Here is a 17361-nt window from a genome sequence, read left to right as displayed (position 1 = left end):
ATGTTGATTTTTTGAATATAATTTGACACTGTCAAGGGGAGGGAAAACAGGGAGCCAAAACCGCTAATATCAACAATTCTCTCAAAGACTGCAGACCTGACGTTTACTACAGATAACAGTTTGATAAAGATACTTTTTAAAAGAGACGTTGTTGTATTAACGTGGGGCTGAAAGTCTCGAATTTCAAAAGGAGAAGAGGAGCACTAGAAGGGAACGATGTCGGGAACCGGAGAATTCCAAGCACAGATAGCCTCAATCATGGAGGTACTGGCTAATGCAGCCGTAGCCGAAATTTGCAAAGTTGTGGATGATGGCTACGCTGTCGTTCACCTGGAGATGTCTCAGAGTCACAAAGAGAACGAATTCCTTCGCAGAAAAATTAAACTATTAGAGCTACAAATTGCAAGGTTTCGAACGGAGAGGATGAAGTTTTCAGAGGGGTCTGTCAGCAATCGGTTTGGGGTTCGCCTGCTCAACAGACCCTTACGGGATACACAGGCATCAGGTACTGTAGGAGAACAATTATTATATTGAGACAATTGAGGAGACGAGTTCATTTAGATTGGACCAAGTGCGTAGGTCTCATTATTCATTCCATGTATCCATTTAATTATACAGTTTTCTACATTTAGCAAACAGCTCATCGAAATTGGCATGTAAAGCAATATAGCGAGTAAGTTTTAGTCTCTAAATAAACGCCAGTGTTAACCCGTCTGCTCTGAAAGTAAAAAAAAAAAACACTCCAATCAAAGAGGTAATGAGCCCAGGTCAAGTGGCATGTTGTAACCGTTATTTGCTTGGATTGCAGGACCATCTTTTCAGGGCAGAGAGAGATCTGTGAGCAGGACCAGTGCAGGAAGAGATAGGAGTCCTTTTCATCTGAACCAGGATCCAGCCTCAAACTGTGATGTTGAGGCAAAAAATGAGGTAACTATTCGGCTTACTGTTTCGACACTGGCTGTCTGAACACAAAAATAGTTTAGCATATTACTTAATGCCCCATTACATTATAGTACGATGACATAAATGAAAGGTTAATACACACTTTATACACTATATATTATTAGGTAGATGATAGAAAATGATGAATCGGTGATTGATGATCAGTGATGGCAGATTTCACGATGAACATGTTCATGAGCCGTTCCAGCTTTTCTATTTCCTCTGTTCCTTCTTATTTCAATCCTCTACCTCCAGACAACAGGCCCAAAGCAGGAGGAGGAACTGGACCTGCTTATCGTGAAGGTGGAGGGGGCGACGGGAGTGGACGACCCTGCCTCAAGCAGGGACTCAGAGCGGCCACCGGGGGGCGACAGAGGGCTCAGTCCTCCTTCCACAACCGGGCAGTGGGACGGCGCTGCCGGACGCAACCTAACGGAGGTCAGTGGGTCTCAACCCCCCGCTGTTGCCGACTACCAGTCAGAGACAAAGATCGAGAGTGCGACCCCGCCTCACGCTCTCACAGGAAGTGACCTCAGAGGAGAAATGCCGTACTTGGACCTGAGCGAAGCTCCTGTAGCCCAGGCGTGGATAGAAGCAGCAGCTAGCTACGTCCCCGGTACGGCTGGGGTGGATGCTGAGACGGGGCCCCTGGGTTCAGACAGCGCCTCCTCAACGGGGCAGACTGGAGGCTCCAGCGCCTCATATGGCGGGGTGTCAGCAGGGGGCGTGGCTATCGGGGGCGTGGGTGGTGGTCGGGGGGTAGACAGGATGATGGTGTGGTCCGAGGGGGTCTTTAGTACCGGGGAGGGGGAAGTGAGCGGTCTCTCCAACGATGCCGGCCCCAAGCCTCACGCAGCGCCCGCGTACCAAGCCCCAGGGACACTGTCCTCAAACCACACGTCTTCCTCCGGGGTCTCCATCACAAATACCCGCTGTAGCCCCGACTTCAGCAACGCCCCGTCCCCTCACAGAACCTTCCAGAGGCCCGTCGGCGGCCATCTTGGCCAGGGTCCTGCGGCCGGAGCGGCGCTGGAGCGCCCGTTCGCCTGCGGCCTGTGCAGGAAGAGGTTCGTGCAGGAGAGCGACTTGCGGAAGCACCGCGTGAACCACGCCAGGCAGAAGCAGTTTGCCTGCCCGCTCTGCCACAAGAGCTTCGTGTGCCCCAGCCAGCTGAGGGTGCACCAGAACGTCCACACGGGGGAGCGTCCGTTCGGCTGCAGGCAGTGCGGACGGAGCTTCTCCCACCCCAGCAACCTGAAGAGGCACCAGAAACTGCAGCATGACTAGAGAAGGCTCTCTCTCCCCACTGAAATACTTGTGAGGGTTGGAAACGCCAGTTTGCCTTGTGTCGAGTTTGCTTGTTTTTGTGTGTGTGTGTGGGGGGGGGGGGGGGCGGGGGGCGGGGGGGGGGGGGGTGCATGATGTAGATTGAACCTCAGTGACTTTGGATATTTATTGATATGATCAGGCAGTACAGTGTCTTTTGTATCTTTAGTAAATTGAATAAAGCAGTAGATAATATGTATAAAGTGAACTGTAAGAACCAGACAACTCCTGTGCTCCATATGGGAGGAGTTTACTCAGTATAATGACTTATTAAGAACATACATTAAACATATTCAGTGTGTTGATTAGAACATGCAGATCTGTCATCGTGCCCCTGCCTGTGGACTCACTTCCTCATTCCTGTTTCCAGGGCCTGGCGAGCGATGCAGGCGAGGAGCACAGACCAGAGGAGCACAGACCAGAGGAGCACAGACCAGAGGAGCAGAGACCAGAGAACGGGAGGAAGGAGGACGGTGGAGACGGTGGCGTTCACCTTCACGCAGAGGTCAAATCTGAGGTCAAATCTGAGGTCATCGTGATCGACACACTTCCTGTGGGAGGGGCTGATGTCAGCGGTGACGTCACCCCCTCGTCTCTGTGGAGCCCCGGGGACTCGGGCCAGAACCCGGTGCATCATGTGAGTCAGAGCGGAGCCTATCACGGCCGGTCGTACGGCTACGACCCTCGCTTCCAGAACACCGCCGCCCCGGTCGGCATGCCAACGGGGGAACAGCCCCCGGCGTGGGCGGGGCTTCAGGAGAACCCCACTGGCCTGTCTCCCCCCTCGGGCCACGCCCCCAATCCCTCCGCCCCCCTGGGGCCGGACCCCCGCCCCTACAAGTGTGCCTTCTGCCTGCGCCAGTACCCCCACCAGTGCCAGCTGCGCATCCACGAGCGCGTGCACACCGGGGAGAAACCCTACCAGTGCTCTCAGTGTGGGAAGCAGTTTGGCCAGTTCTGCAGCCTGAAGAGGCACCAGCGCGTCCACACCGGGGAGAAACCGTACCAGTGCTCCCAGTGCGGCAAGCAGTTCTCCCACTCCAACAACCTGAAGGTGCACCAGAGCGTTCACACCGGGGAGAAACGCTTCCACTGCAGCCAGTGTGGGAAGAACTTCTCGTTCCTCAGCAACCTGATCAGGCACCAGGCGGTGCACGCCGCCGGGAAGTGACGAGGCCACGCGGTCGTCATGACGATGAAACACAGGCCGACGGAGATCTGGTTCTAAGGGAAGTGAGGTTATTGTGGCCTTCAACCGACGCCGGTTATCTTAACAGACTTGGTTACTGAAGTTCCCTTTCGTCATTGGACTGGTCCAGTTTTAGACGTGTGTTAGTGAGTGGTAGTTTTATTCCTGATTGAAATACATGGTTGCTTTCACCATATAGTACAAAGTAAATAATCTACCTGCTATTTACTGTGTATATGAAGTGACGATGCACTAACGTGAGTTGAATTGTGTCCATCGATGAATATGCAGTGTACTGTGATCATGTTTGACAGTTAAACTGTTTTAAAACATAAGGTCATTTTGACTGATGGTTTATGTTGGAGTGTCTGTCCTGTGTCACTATTAAGCATGTCCAAAGCAGCACATCAGTAATCAACCAAACAAGCAGAGTTCAACATCACAAACACATCAGCAAATCCATTTTAACATGAATTTTAATTCTTGATAAAAAAAATAGCTACAAGATCTTGCTCAACTAAGATGCGTGTGAAATGCAGAATGTCGCTGGAGTTACTTTTACGCATCACAACGAACCCAAACAGGAAGAAAAAACACCAGCAGTAAAATTACACTTAAATAAGACATTGAAAAAGGCCTCAAGAGTTACTGATATACACTCAGTCACCCGATGTAGATTCACAGTATAAAGAAGACCAATCAGAATCAGAAACACCATTTTGATTCTGAAACACACCCACACCATCTCCTCTCTCTCTCCTCTCTCTAAACTGCAGGGTGGTGTGCGGGGTGGGTTGGTCAAAAGGAGGGGACATGCAGCTGTCCTGTCACACAGAAGATCCTACAGTTTGGGTGTTTTCAGTTTGTTTTGTTCGTCCCAGTTATGTAAAAGTGAAAACCTGGTGGTGGTTTTCAGAGCAACACAACGTGTACAGTAAATGTCCACCTTTCTGTACGTCCTCCTGGTCCTGAACAGACAACAAGCAGGGTCGTGAAGAGCAGCAATAAACTGAAAAAAAACCATAGCGACAGATACAAACTACGGACAAGCCCGTACATTCAGTACTGTAGTGCTTCAGTCACATTGCTTTTTGGCGAGTGTCACTTTGATTCTTCTCCCTCTTGTTGAACCACCAGAGCACATGTTGACACTGAAGGCAGCAGGGAGGTGCTGACGTCTACAACTGCTACAGTCTCTTCCTGGGTCGGAACAAGGTGGCGTTAGTGCATCTATTTCCCTCCTCCACTTCACGCGACACAGAGCTGAAGTCTCACGGCTGTGCAGTTCCAGTGTGCCGCCACTAGGGGGAGGCGTAGATGGAGGGATGATTGAGAGGAAGGATGAATGGGAAGGAGCCAGTTGTGCCCCCATCCCAGCTCCCGGTCTGCTCGGCCGACTGAACCACCCCAGAGTTGGCCGGTGGTGAGGGAGGGAGGAGGGAGGAGGGCCGAGGGTGGTGAGGGAGGGCCGAGGGTGGTGAGGGAGGGCCGAGGGTGGTGAGGGAGGGCCGAGGGTGGTGAGGGAGGAGGGCTGAGGGTGGTGAGGGAGGGAGGGAGGAGGGCCGAGGGTGGTGAGGGAGGGTGGAGGGCCGAGGGAGGGAGGAGGGCGGTGAGGGAGGGAGGAGGGCCGAGGGTGGTGAAGGAGGGAGGGAGGGAGGAGGGCCGAGGGTGGTGAGGGAGGGAGGAGGGTGGTGAGGGAGGGAGGAGGGCCGAGGGAGGGAGGGAGGAGGGCCGAGGGCGGTGATGGAGGGAGGGAGGGAGGAGGGCCGAGGGCGGTGAGGGAGGGGGGAGGGCCAGCGCGTGCGGAGGTCATCGCGGTCTCTTGCGCATGACAAAGAGCAGGACCCTGCGGACGGCCACCAGGCGGCTCTTCAGGGAGGTCATGGCCAGGATGGTGAGCTGGGCTCTGTTCTCCAGAGGAAGGACAGCCAGCAGCCACCAGCACCAGGCTGGGCCACTGGGACTACCCTGGAGGGGGAGGAGGAGGGGGGGAGAGAAAGGTTAGTGGGTTGAAGACATACAAAAAATACATCCAGTTAATCATCAGGGACACAGAATCTAAAAACCCCATGTGTCTGGTCCTCTGCCAGGGAGCTTACCAGGGGGAGAGAGACATGAGGACACCAGCAGCTATATAGATCTATATATACACACACATACCCCTTGAGATGTACCATCTCGTTTTCAAAGGCGAGTTTGTGTGTATGATGAGGCTTTATAAAGTGTTCTCTCATATTGTATATACTGTGTGTGTGTGTGTGTATGTGTGTGTGTGTGTGAGTGTGTCTCACCTGTGGGTCGGGGTCTTTCCCTGGCAGGTGTCCGAAGTGGCTGAGGATCTGGCTCTTCATGTTGTCCTTCAGGGAGGTGAACCAGGAAGTGGCCTGCTCATACACAGAGTCATGCAGCTTCTGCAGCTCTGCTAACTCCTCTCCCTCCACCTGCTCACATAAACACACACACACACACACACAGTTAGAACAGAAAACTAGTGGTAGAACTATATACAATTGTAATATTGGAGGTGTCCCACATCAATATCCCAATTTCTTCAAACACGCTCTCTGTGTCTGTAACAACCATGTACCACCACCCCCCCCTCTCACACACACACCCCCCCCCCCTCACACACACACACACACACCCCCCCTCACACACACACACACACACCCCCCCCTCACACACACACCCCCCCCCCTCACACACACACACACACCCCCCTCACACACACCCCCCTCACACACACACCCCCCCCCCCTCACACACACACACACACACCCCCTCACACACACACACCACCCACCTTCTTGTCCTCCAGATACTCTATCTTGGCCGTTTGGTAGCCGTCTCGCTGGCCGTGACTCAGCACGCGGAAGCGCGCGGCGCCGACCGTGTCCACCACAGAGCGCCCGTCTGGGAAGAACTTGACGTTGCGCACCTCCAGCATGCAGCCGTGGTCTGCGAAGCCCTGCAGCTCATCAGCGATGCACATGCCGAACCGCCGTGTGCCTGTCTCCATGGAGCGGCGGATCATGAGGCGGTAGCGCGGCTCAAACACGTGCAGCGGGCAGGGGATGGTGGGAAACGCCATGGTGCACACGAAGATAGGCACTTCCTGGTTCAGACTGGAGGGAAGAGGGGATTGGTTGGTTGGTTGGGTGCGTGGAGACTAGGGTGTGACATAACTACATTTGGCATTTGCTGATATACGTTACTTTTTAGGTATTCAAATGTTAACTTTTTATCCTTTGTTTGAAGAACAACATTTTTAAAATCATTCATTTAAAAATAAAATTATTTATTTCTGTAAATTTGAGTGTCCATGCAGTGTTGTCCTTCCTGTGTGAGACTCACTTGGACAGCTCCTTCTGCTCCTCCTCCTGGATCCTCTTCCTGTCAGCCAGCTCGTCTCCTAGGTAACGCTGCAGCACCTGCTCCATCAGCACAGTCTTGTTGTACCCCCTGGTGGCCAGGTACTGCAACAACAACACTGCAGGTCAACACTGCTGACACCAGAGATTGGGTGTCTGTCTGTGTGTGTCTGTCTGTGTGTGTGTCATACGCTTAGGATCCTTGCAATATGAATATATGTATGAAGTTCATGTCTGAACTAGAAGTGCAGCAGGATGTTAAATTAATCTGAGCAGATTACTGTGGAGCAGCCGTGTCCGTGATCAGCAGCTTTACTGTAACCCATCACCTGCTGACCTCACTTCCTCTTAGGGATTACACAGCAATGTGAGTTTATACAAGATGTGTTTGCTGTTCAGGTCACTTTGATGCGTGTGTGTGTGTGTGTGATGTGTGTACCTAGGCCAGGTTCTCCTCTCACAGAGGGCAGTAGGGGTTGTGTGTGTGTGATGGTGTGTGCGTGTGATGGTGTGTGTGTGTGATGTGTGTGTGATGGTGTGTGTGATGTGTGTGTGTGTGTGTGTGTGTACCTCAGCCAGGTTCTCCTTGCACAGAGGGCAGTAGGGGTTGTGTGTGTGTGATGGTGTGTGTGATGTGTGTGTGTGTGTACCTCAGCCAGGTTCTCCTTGCACAGAGGGCAGTAGGGGTTGTGTGTGTGTGATGGTGTGTGTGATGTGTGTGTGTGTGTACCTCAGCCAGGTTCTCCTTGCACAGAGGGCAGTAGGGGTTGTGGTCCAGGCAGCGCTCCAGACACTTGAGGCAGAAGGTGTGTCCACACGGAGTGGCGACCGGCTCATAGAACAGCCTTTACACACAGAACATAAACTAACATTAACACAATATCCAAATAGGACATTTTCCTCACTGACCACTGCACTGCTTCCCAGAACACCCAGATCAGCTTATGCTACTGATTTATTTGTCTGTGTGTGTGTGTTTGTTCAGTACCTCATGCAGAGGGAACACTCCATGTCTCCACTGTCCAGCAGGCTGAGGGGCACGGACCGCCCCCCGGAGGGCGTGGCAGGGGCGTGAGAGGAGCACCTTTCATCTGAGGACAACACACAGCCGTGAAGTAGCTCCACACACTCATAGACCCACAGCTCATACGGTGTGTGTAAGAGTGTGTATGACGGAGTGTGTGTGTGTGTATGACTGAGTGTCTGTGTCCTGAGAGAGTGAGAGACGGCCGTGCGTGTGTGTCCTGTTACCTGCTCGGAGTAGTTTGGAGGAGTGGCAGAAAGGCTCGTCTCCACCGTGCTTCCTCTTAGTGCCACCGGGGGGCGCCGGCAGGGCGGCCAGGACGCTGGCCAGGGTCTTACTGCTGCCCTCGTCCCCCAGGGGTCGTCTGGGGCCCGGCTGTGTGGACGAACCCTCACACCCTGACCTGCTCACACTGACCTCTGAGTCCTGAGGGAGGAGAGCAGAGGCTGCGCATGAGGGAGGGAGAAAATAGATGGGTAAAAACAAACCAGCGACTAAGACAGCGTGTGACTGAGTGTGACTGAGTGTGTGAGTGTGTGTGTGTGTGACACCCTCGTGTTGGCTGACCTGGGCAGGCTGGGCGGTGGGTGCCCTGGCGAGTGGCCGCAGGGAGTTGAGCAGGGCGGAGGGTTTGAGGAAGCGTGTGGAGGGGTCTCCTGCCAGGGGCAGCAGGGGCTGGGGAACATCAGCCCTCTCGAACACGGAGGAAAACAGCTCGCTCAGCACCTACAAACACAGCTCACGCTCAACAGACATACAGACACATGCACGAGGGCATCACACTGCCCAAACAAGGTGAGAACCTGCGCTTGCATGGATGAGGTCGCTTTCTCAACGCCAAACAGGTCCTACTAACGCAGCATAAAGACAACTGAAAACTTCAATTTCAGTCCATCACCTTGCGGAAGGCAGGGACGGTATATTTAGCACCTGGCCGGCAGGCGAACAGAGAATTCGAAGCTGTTGGACAGAACCACAGCTAAGTAAACACCACCTGCCAGCGTTGCTGATGCCAACAGGCCCTGTATTCATGGCCATATCTAACATGCTGTTCTGTGTGGTGTGACAGGTTTAATAGCAGCTGTGTCATGCAGGACAAACACTGCCCCAGAGGCCAGCTGGAACAAGGCCATGACGTCATGAGATCATCTAGCAAGGGGCCTGGCAGGATTTAGCGTCCTCACTAATCCTGTCGGATAGACATGCCCACACACACGCATGTCCGTGTGAAGCAAGGAAGTTACCTTCTGGGCCTCCATCTTGACTGTGGTCCAATCAGGCTTCAGTGCCACACAGAGGAAGTACTCCTGCAACGCTTCCTCCTTCCTGGAGGCTCTGATCAGGGCAGAGGCTCTCAGAGAGTGGGCCTGAGAAGAGAAGAGGTTTATTTACATCTGAGAAATATAATAAATCGAGAGGAACTCCGTTTAACTCATTGATACATTTATTAAATATTGTGTGGTGTGTGTAGTGATTTTTGTCCCAGTGTCACCTGTGGCCAGAGAGGGTTGACTCTGCACATGCTGTCAGCGTCCTGCACAGCCAGACAGTAACTCCTCATGGCCATGTGCAGCCTGGCCCGCTGTGCCAGCAGGCGGCCTGAAGAGGGCGCTGTGGGGGCGAAGAGACAGAGCTCAGATCAGACAGACGCACCAAGAAAGAAGCTGCGGTGAGACGTGAAATGGAAATTTTGGTCATATGCATAGATGTATGTGTATGAAATCTATAATCTTCTATGTTCATTGGTAAGAGACAGGAAGGGAAGATAATTAAGTTGAGTTCAACGGAATGTGAGGTGCTGATGGCTCTGTGGGCAGCTTGCCCTGGGGGATGGGTGAAGCATTTTATATGGCCTTCTGTCCTCTGGTTACTGTAAGGGGTCAATGAGACAGCTGCTCTGAACTTTGGCTAGAAGGACTGTGTCCTGTTTCATTGTTTGTGTTCATTAAAAGTATTGTTTGAAGATGGTCACACAAAGGACAGTTGACCATTTGACTGGTCAACCCCTGTGGCTTTATTATCTACTGCTCTGGAGGGAGCTGTGACATCAAAGAACTTTGGGACACACTGGACACTTGGTATTGTTTCAAGCTGTCACTAAGTTAAGTTAGCCAATCACAGAGTTTGCTACATTGATTGATTGACCTTATAGAATGCCATTTGATCTTAAGTTTATATAAGGCAGTGCATGTGTGATGGTTGGCATCACTCCTGCGAACAACCTGTGTGGATGGCACCTCCTTCGTTGAGACTGATCAGCAAAGCTTTGTTTATGTAATTGTATAGTCTAATAAATTGTATTAAAACCATAGCCCTTGACTATTCAGATCTACACAGTGCCACTCGAATTCTTCCTTAGCAGACGGCTACTCAGCTACTTCGCTGCTTCACCTGAAGATTAGCCAGCGCTGAGTGCCATCCATAACGTGCGCACGTGTGAGTGATAAAGACAATCTAATCTCCGCTCAGAGGTTGGAAACTGCTGGAAATGAGTTGGGAAACCGGGCTGTGGCGTTTGCGCCGGGCGTGACGCAGGATGAACAGAGTCTACAGGTTGTGAAAACTTTTCGTGTGGCAGAAAGCGGTTGAACTCGGTGCCCAAACATCCAGTCCAAGTCAACGGCTGCAATTCAATCACCCCTGGGATGCGTCTCTCACAACTGCCCCCTCCTCTCAGACCAGCAGAACACCAGGGGGCACAAAACATGACATGTTATTCCCATTTCCCAAATCTAAATACTGCCCAGGGATCATTCTAGAAGAACAGTTCTGAACCCTTGTTACCTAGCATGTTTGAATGCAACAATGTACCGTCCCAGTTTAGACAGTGAATGTTGCTTCGAATATCAGAAATCTGGACGTTTTCTAACTCTTGTAACTCAAAATATCAATCCAAACGAATAACTTCCCAAACTCAGCCTCTTTTTAGTCTGCAACAAGCAGTAGTTTTATGAATAATTATGTATCTAGGGCACGTCTCACAAGAGCTGGCAGAGTGGTTTATATAAGCAGGTCACATACTGACATCAGGAATGGGGTCAGCACTACCACAGCCCTCTCTCTCCAGAGGGATGGATCAGCTGTGCTACAACCGGCCTTAGAGCTGCCTAGGCATGGCATGGCATGGCATGGCATGGATTCCTGCAGCCAGAGAGCTTGAGGGTGGGGGGGGTGGGGGGGTAATGTCAGAGGAAAGCATAATCTTTCAAGTGTTTATGAAGGGCTGTTCATGACCAGAGCTTCGATCAAAAGCCGTTCGGGATGACTCGGGAAAATAGGTTGAGTTATGACCATATTGCTGGTGTAGCACGTTCCCCTCTCACTGTGGTGACGCATCTTAGCTGCCAGAAGGCCGGTGTGGATTTGTTGTGTAACACAGGCTGGCTGTGAAACACAGGCTGGCTGTGAAAGCCACCATCACCACCTGAGTGATCTGCCAAATAAATAGCTTCTCAAAAAATAATACAGATTACACGTATATAAGCAAGATCCCAGAAGTGGCCACTTCCATGTCCCAAACTGCCCTTATCTAAGCATTATGCGCGCCTGGTTATTCAACCTTGACTAGGCCTGTGGATTCACCTCTTATACACCAAAGTATCTCGGCAGAAGGCCACGGTCACAACTGGAACATACAATGTAAAAACGATTCAACAACAGAAAGCTGCGGGTTTAGGTTTTGTAACAGAGTTAAGGCAATGAGGATAAATGCCGCCTCACTTCGGTAACACTGCGCAAAGAACAGAAAAAGTAGGTCAACTGGTCTGCTTTTCCATTTCGAAAAAAAGTTCAATTACAGTCAAATTAAAACAGTTATTTTTAAAATATTAAACGTGTGCATGTGCCAGATGTTTACAACGGATTCTTACCTAGTTCTACAGCTTTGTTGTACTTCTCCAAGGCATCTGCATAGTCTTGTTTTTTCCATAACATGTCTCCTTCTATACAAAACCTCCTGGCTTTGCTTTCGGAGTCGAACCATTTTTCCAACAACCCACTTAGTACAACATCTATTCTTAGTCCAAATGGCAAAATCTGCCCATCTTTTTTGTCCAGTTTATACTTGCACTGTTTGCAATCCGTGACAGTTTCATTTTCTAAACAAGGTTTGCAAAACGTGTGGCCACACATTAACGTTACTGGTTCAGAAAGCAAATTCTTACAAAGGCGACATGAAAATAAGTCTAACGGCTCGTCCTCTTCGGTGTCTCCATCCGAATCCAGTCCGCCGTCTCCACTGCGCGATCCACTAAAAACGTTTAGATCTTTTTCTCTTAGAGTCTGTGCAATGTTTTCAACTAGAATACGCAACTCCTCCGGTCTCAGATTGCTTAGGTTTGCCGCTGTACAGTACGAGTCCAGAGCCTCACCTATCCTACCTCCCTGTGCCAAAGCATCCGCTTTTCGCAAACAGAGGCCCCGGTCCGGTTGTTGAAGGTCCGCAAGTTGAGAGCTGTAGATTTCGGCGGCGAGGTTGAAATCCCCTGCCCGGTTTGCCTCCTCTGAGACTTCGAGCATTTCTGGGCATAATCCCGTAGCTCCCGGGTTGGTCAACGGGTGGACGAATTGCTCACCCGGTTGATGCTGGATTCCTGTCTCCATCTTCGTTCTGTGCGTTACTGATGTATGAGAAGTTCACCAATCATCACAAATAAACGCACCAAAGCTGTTTGGACAGGACCCATTTCGCGATAGCCAAAAGCAATCAAACAAGAAAGCCAATTGATTTAAGTCAAATTGCTTTGCTCCTACAACGTACACTTTTGAAGAAACTGAATACAGTGAGACACTCAGGATGTCAATAAATACATACTCGAGTTAGAATCTAAGGAGGGGGTTGGTTTGAATGCAGCATTAGATAACCCACACTGCACCTTCCCCCGGCCTTTGGCAAGAAGTACGCAGTCTCCGACTAACTTCCTTTCAAAACAATGTTGGCTACATGCAGCGCGGAATGGCTCTATGATAGTCAAAAATGATCACAGACAATGTTATCGACTCTATTTTCTAAATGGGTTTCCTAAACGACAGGCGATAACTATACGCCCTTGTCGGCGTCGCCAGTTGAAAAGCAGGCTTCGTGACGTGATAGCTAGCTAAGCCTAACTAAGGTAACGTCATTACCTTAACCCCAAATCCAAAAATCCAATACACCTGAGCGTCACCGATTATTTGGTACCATCCATTCTTAGCTAGCTAGCCTAAATGCAAATTTCACTGACCGGTCACTAGTATTCTTTCTTGGTATCGACGTCTAAATATCACCTCGTCTTGCTTAATGTCCGTGTCCTTCTATGTACATTCAAACCGAATACAGAAGTTAACAAATAAATCAGATATCTCGTTTTGTAAATAGTCCATCTTGTTCACACAGCTTCTTCGATTTCAAAGATAATGAAGTGACGAGCCTCTGGCAAGCACATGACCCTATACGCGCACTCGTATTGGTTCGCTGTGGTGCACTTATATAACTATAAAATAACGTTGTATAACTTGTCAAAACCCCTCCTTGAGTCACCACCTTACCGCGGTGGAGGGGTTTGCGTGTCCTAGTGATCCTGGAAGCTATGTTGTCGGGGGCTTCATGCCCCTGGTAGGGTCACCCAAGGCAAACAGGTTCCAGGTGAAAGACCAGACAAAGCGTGGCTCAAAAAACCAACCATGAAGAAATACAACAATGGTTCTCAGTTGCCCCTGCCCGGAAGCGGGTCACCGGGGCCCCCCCCTGGAGCCAGGCCCGGGGGTGGGGCTCGATGGCGAGCGCCTGGTGGCCGGGCCTTTTCCCATGGGGCCCGGTCGGGCACAGCCCGAAGAGACAACGTGGGACCCTCTTCCAGTGGGCTCACCATCCGCAGGAGGGGTCATGGGGGTCGGGTGCAGTGTGAGACGGGCGGCGGCCGAAGGCGGGGGCCTTGGCGGTCCGATCCTCGGCTGCAAAAGTTAGCTTTAGGGACGTGGAACGTCACCTCGCTGGCGGGAAAGGAGCCTGAGCTGGTGCGCGAGGTAGAGAGTTTCCGGCTAGATATAGTCGGCCTCGCCTCGACGCACAGCGTGGGCTCCGGAACCAGTCTCCTTGAGAGGGGCTGGACTCTCTTCCACTCTGGAGTTGCCCTTGGTGAGAGGCGTCGAGCTGGGGTGGGAATACTGGTTTCCCCTCGGTTCGGCGCCTGTACATTGGGGTTCACCCCGGTGGACGAGAGGGTAGCCTCCCTCCGCCTTCGGGTGGGGGGACGGGTCCTCACTGTCGTTTGTGCTTATGCACCAAACGGCAGCTCAGAGTACCCACCCTTTTTGGAGTCTCTGGGGGGGGTGCTGGAAAGCGCTCCTCCTGGGGATTCCCTCGTCCTCCTGGGGGACTTCAATGCTCATGTGGGCAATGACAGTGAGACCTGGAGGGGCGTGATTGGGAGGAACGGCCCCCCCGATCTGAACCCGAGTGGTGTTTTGTTGTTGGACTTCTGTGCTAGACACGGTTTGTCCATAACGAACACCATGTTCAAGCATAAGGGTGTCCATATGTGCACCTGGCACCAGGACACCCGAGGTCTCAGTTCGATGATCGACTTTGTAGTCGTGTCATCGGACTTGGGGCCGCATGTCTTGGACACTCGGGTGAGGAGAGGGGCGGAGCTGTCAACTGATCACCACCTGGTGGTGAGTTGGCTTCGATGGTGGGGGAGGACGCCGGTCAGGCCTGGCAGGCCCAAACGTAATGTGAGGGTCTGCTGGGAACGTCTGGCGGAACCCTCTGTCAGAAGGAGCTTCAACTCCCACCTCCGGGAGAGCTTCGATCATGTCTCGGGGGGGGCCGGGGACATTGAGTCCGAATGGGCCATGTTCCGGGCCTCCATTGTTGAAGCGGCTGACCGGAGCTGCGGCCGCAGGGCGGTCGGTGCATGTCGCGGCGGTAACCCTCGGACCCGGTGGTGGACTCCGGAGGTGAGGGATGCCGTCAAGCTGAAGAAGGAGGCCTATCGGACTTTATTGGCTGGTAGGACTCCAGAGGCAGCTGATGTGTACCGGCAGGCCAAGCGGAACGCGGCTTTGGCGGTCGCGGAGGCAAAAACCCGGGCATGGGAGGAGTTCGGCGAGGCCATGGAGAATGACTTCCGAACGGCTTCAAAAAGGTTCTGGACCACCATCCGGCGGCTCAGGAGGGGGAAGCAGTGCTCTGTCAACACTGTATACGGTGGGGATGGTGCGCTGCTGACCTCGACGGGGGACGTCCTGGATCGGTGGAAGGAATACTTCGAAGACCTCCTTAATTCCACCAACACGCTTTCCGACGTGGAGGCAGAGTCTGGGGACATCGGGGGGGGCCCTTCTATCTCTGGGGCTGAGGTCGCCGAGGTGGTTGAAAAGCTCCGCGGTGGCAGGGCCCCTGGGGTGGATGAGGTCCGCCCGGAGTTCCTTAAGGCTCTGGATGTTGTAGGGCTGTCTTGGTTGACACGACTCTGCAACATCGCGTGGACATCGGGGACAGTGCCTCTGGACTGGCAGACCGGGGTGGTGGTTCCCCTCTTTAAAAAGGGGGACCGGAGGGTGTGCTCCAACTTTAGGGGGATCACACTCCTCAGCCTCCCTGGGAAAGTCTATTCAGGGGTCCTGGAGAGGAGGGTCCGTCGGATTGTCGAACCTCGGATTCAGGAGGAGCAATGTGGTTTTCGTCCTGGCCGTGGAACAGTGGACCAGCTTTATACCCTCCGCGGAGTCCTGGAGGGTACATGGGAGTTCGCCCAACCAGTCTACACATGTTTTGTGGATTTGGAAAAGGCGTTCGACCGTGTCCCTCGGGGGCTCATGTGGGGGGTGCTCCGAGAGTACGGGGTACCGGATTTCCTGATCGGGGCTGTCCGGTCCCTGTACGACCGGTGCCAGAGTTTGGTCCGCATTGCCGGTAGTAAGTCGAACTTGTTTCCGGTGAGGGTTGGACTCCGCCAGGGCTGCCCTATGTCACCGATTCTGTTCATTACCTATATGGACAGAATTTCTAGGCGCAGCCAGGGTGTTGAGGGGGTCCGGTTTGGTGACCTCAGGATCGGGTCGCTGCTTTTTGCGGATGATGTGGTCCTGTTGGCTTCATCGGGCCGTGACCTTCAGCTCTCACTGGAGCGGTTCGCAACCGAATGTGAAGCGGCTGGGATGCGAATCAGCACCTCCAAATCTGAGGCCATGGTAATCGACCGGAAAAGGGTGGAGTGCCATCTCCGGGCCGGGGAGGAGATCCTGAACCAAGCGGAGGAGTTCAAGTATCTCGGGGTCTTGTTCACGAGTGAGGGAAGAATGGAGCGCGAGGTCGACAGGCGGATCGGTGCGGCGTCCGCAGTGATGCGGGCTCTGCATCGGTCCGTCGTGGTGAAGAAGGAGCTGAGTCGAAAGGCGAAGCTCTCTATTTACCAGTCGATCTACGTTCCTACCCTCACCTATGGTCACGAACTATGGGTAGTGACCGAAAGAACGAGATCGCGAATACAAGCGGCCGAAATGAGCTTTCTCCGTAGGGTGTCCGGGCTCTCCCTTAGAGATAGGGTGAGAAGCTCGGTCATCCGGGAGGGGCTCAGAGTAGAACCGCTGCTCCTCCGCGTCGAGAGGAGCCAGCTGAGGTGGCTCGGGCATCTGATTAGGATGCCTCCTGGACGCCTCCCTGGTGAGGTGTTCCGGGCACGTCCCACTGGGAAGAGGCCCCGGGGAAGACCCAGGACACGCTGGAGGGACTATGTCTCTCAGCTGGCCTGGGAACGCCTTGGGGTCCCCCAGGAAGAGCTGGCGGAAGTGGCCGGGGGGAGGGAAGTCTGGGCCTCCCTGCTTAGGTCGCTGCCCCCGCGACCCGATCCCCGGACAAGCGGCAGATGACGACGACGACAACTTGTCAAAACTGTGAATTGTAAGGTGCGAGATAATAATATCGAATGCTTTCCCATGCTGTTGGTAAACGATTTGATCTGTTGGATCCAATATACACATTAAAGATTTCTAATCAGTTTTCCACTTCCCTTTCAGCGAAGATGCAATTTTGACTGGTTATATCACACTGGGTGCTGAACGCATATCTTTGTGTAATGTTTTACATAAAACACTACATTTCCCATTATTATTATTTTTCTTTATTTTGGGGGGGGAAACAACTGTTCATAATACATCCCGAGCGTTACACTGTTAATTATTTGTAGTGTAATGTCGTTTTACAGGAAATAAGTGGAAATTGTGTTTTGTAGAGAGTGCATGTGCTAAAAATGTAGCGGCCGTTTACATAGGCTACATCATGTAATTGGGTTGAATGCATTTCATCATCCTCGCAAGTTATAACAATAATAATTATGAATGCATGAGTTGCCACTTATGCTTACTAATCCAGGTGACACTATGCATTCATGAAAGCTGTATAAGGAAAATGACTCACTTACACTCACTCACTTAAACTTTCTCAAGTTCTACTCACTTGCACTAACTTCAAAATGAACACACCATTTCATTGTCTGTGATGCTAGGTAATGGAAGCTTGATGATCA

General features: G+C 52.2%; 2 protein-coding genes across 4 annotated transcripts; one reads left to right on the top strand and one right to left on the bottom strand.

Annotated features, from left to right (window-relative positions):
* The first annotated feature begins 11 nt into the window (after positions 1-11).
* LOC124485139 (zinc finger protein 316-like) lies at positions 12-3835 on the top strand. 2 transcript variants are annotated; one of them, XM_047046505.1, is made up of 4 exons: positions 12-505; positions 809-927; positions 1198-1380; positions 2639-3835. In XM_047046505.1, exons 1-4 carry the CDS (start codon positions 217-219, stop codon positions 3437-3439), a joined length of 1392 nt encoding a protein of 463 aa, XP_046902461.1. In that variant the 5' UTR covers positions 12-216; the 3' UTR covers positions 3440-3835. The 2 variants fall into 2 exon arrangements, with proteins under 2 accessions (XP_046902461.1, XP_046902460.1); XM_047046504.1 differs by having other exon boundaries at positions 1198-2259; positions 2639-2709.
* Positions 3836-5180: 1345 nt separating this feature from the next.
* LOC124485127 (LON peptidase N-terminal domain and RING finger protein 2-like) lies at positions 5181-13250 on the bottom strand. 2 transcript variants are annotated; one of them, XM_047046484.1, is made up of 11 exons: positions 11722-13250; positions 9345-9463; positions 9097-9219; positions 8420-8578; positions 8080-8278; positions 7817-7919; positions 7559-7673; positions 6812-6933; positions 6261-6582; positions 5749-5898; positions 5181-5425 (listed from the first exon to the last, which is right to left on the bottom strand). In XM_047046484.1, the coding sequence occupies exons 1-11, from the start codon at positions 12452-12454 to the stop codon at positions 5267-5269; spliced, it is 2304 nt and encodes a 767-aa protein (XP_046902440.1). In that variant the 5' UTR covers positions 12455-13250; the 3' UTR covers positions 5181-5266. The 2 variants fall into 2 exon arrangements, with proteins under 2 accessions (XP_046902440.1, XP_046902441.1); XM_047046485.1 differs by having other exon boundaries at positions 13075-13250.
* Between the last annotated feature and the right edge of the window lie 4111 nt (positions 13251-17361).

Source organism: Hypomesus transpacificus, chromosome 23 (assembly GCF_021917145.1).
Source record: "Hypomesus transpacificus isolate Combined female chromosome 23, fHypTra1, whole genome shotgun sequence".
Taxonomy (NCBI): Eukaryota; Metazoa; Chordata; class Actinopteri; order Osmeriformes; family Osmeridae; genus Hypomesus; species Hypomesus transpacificus.
This window is presented reverse-complemented; position numbering and strand designations above follow the sequence as displayed.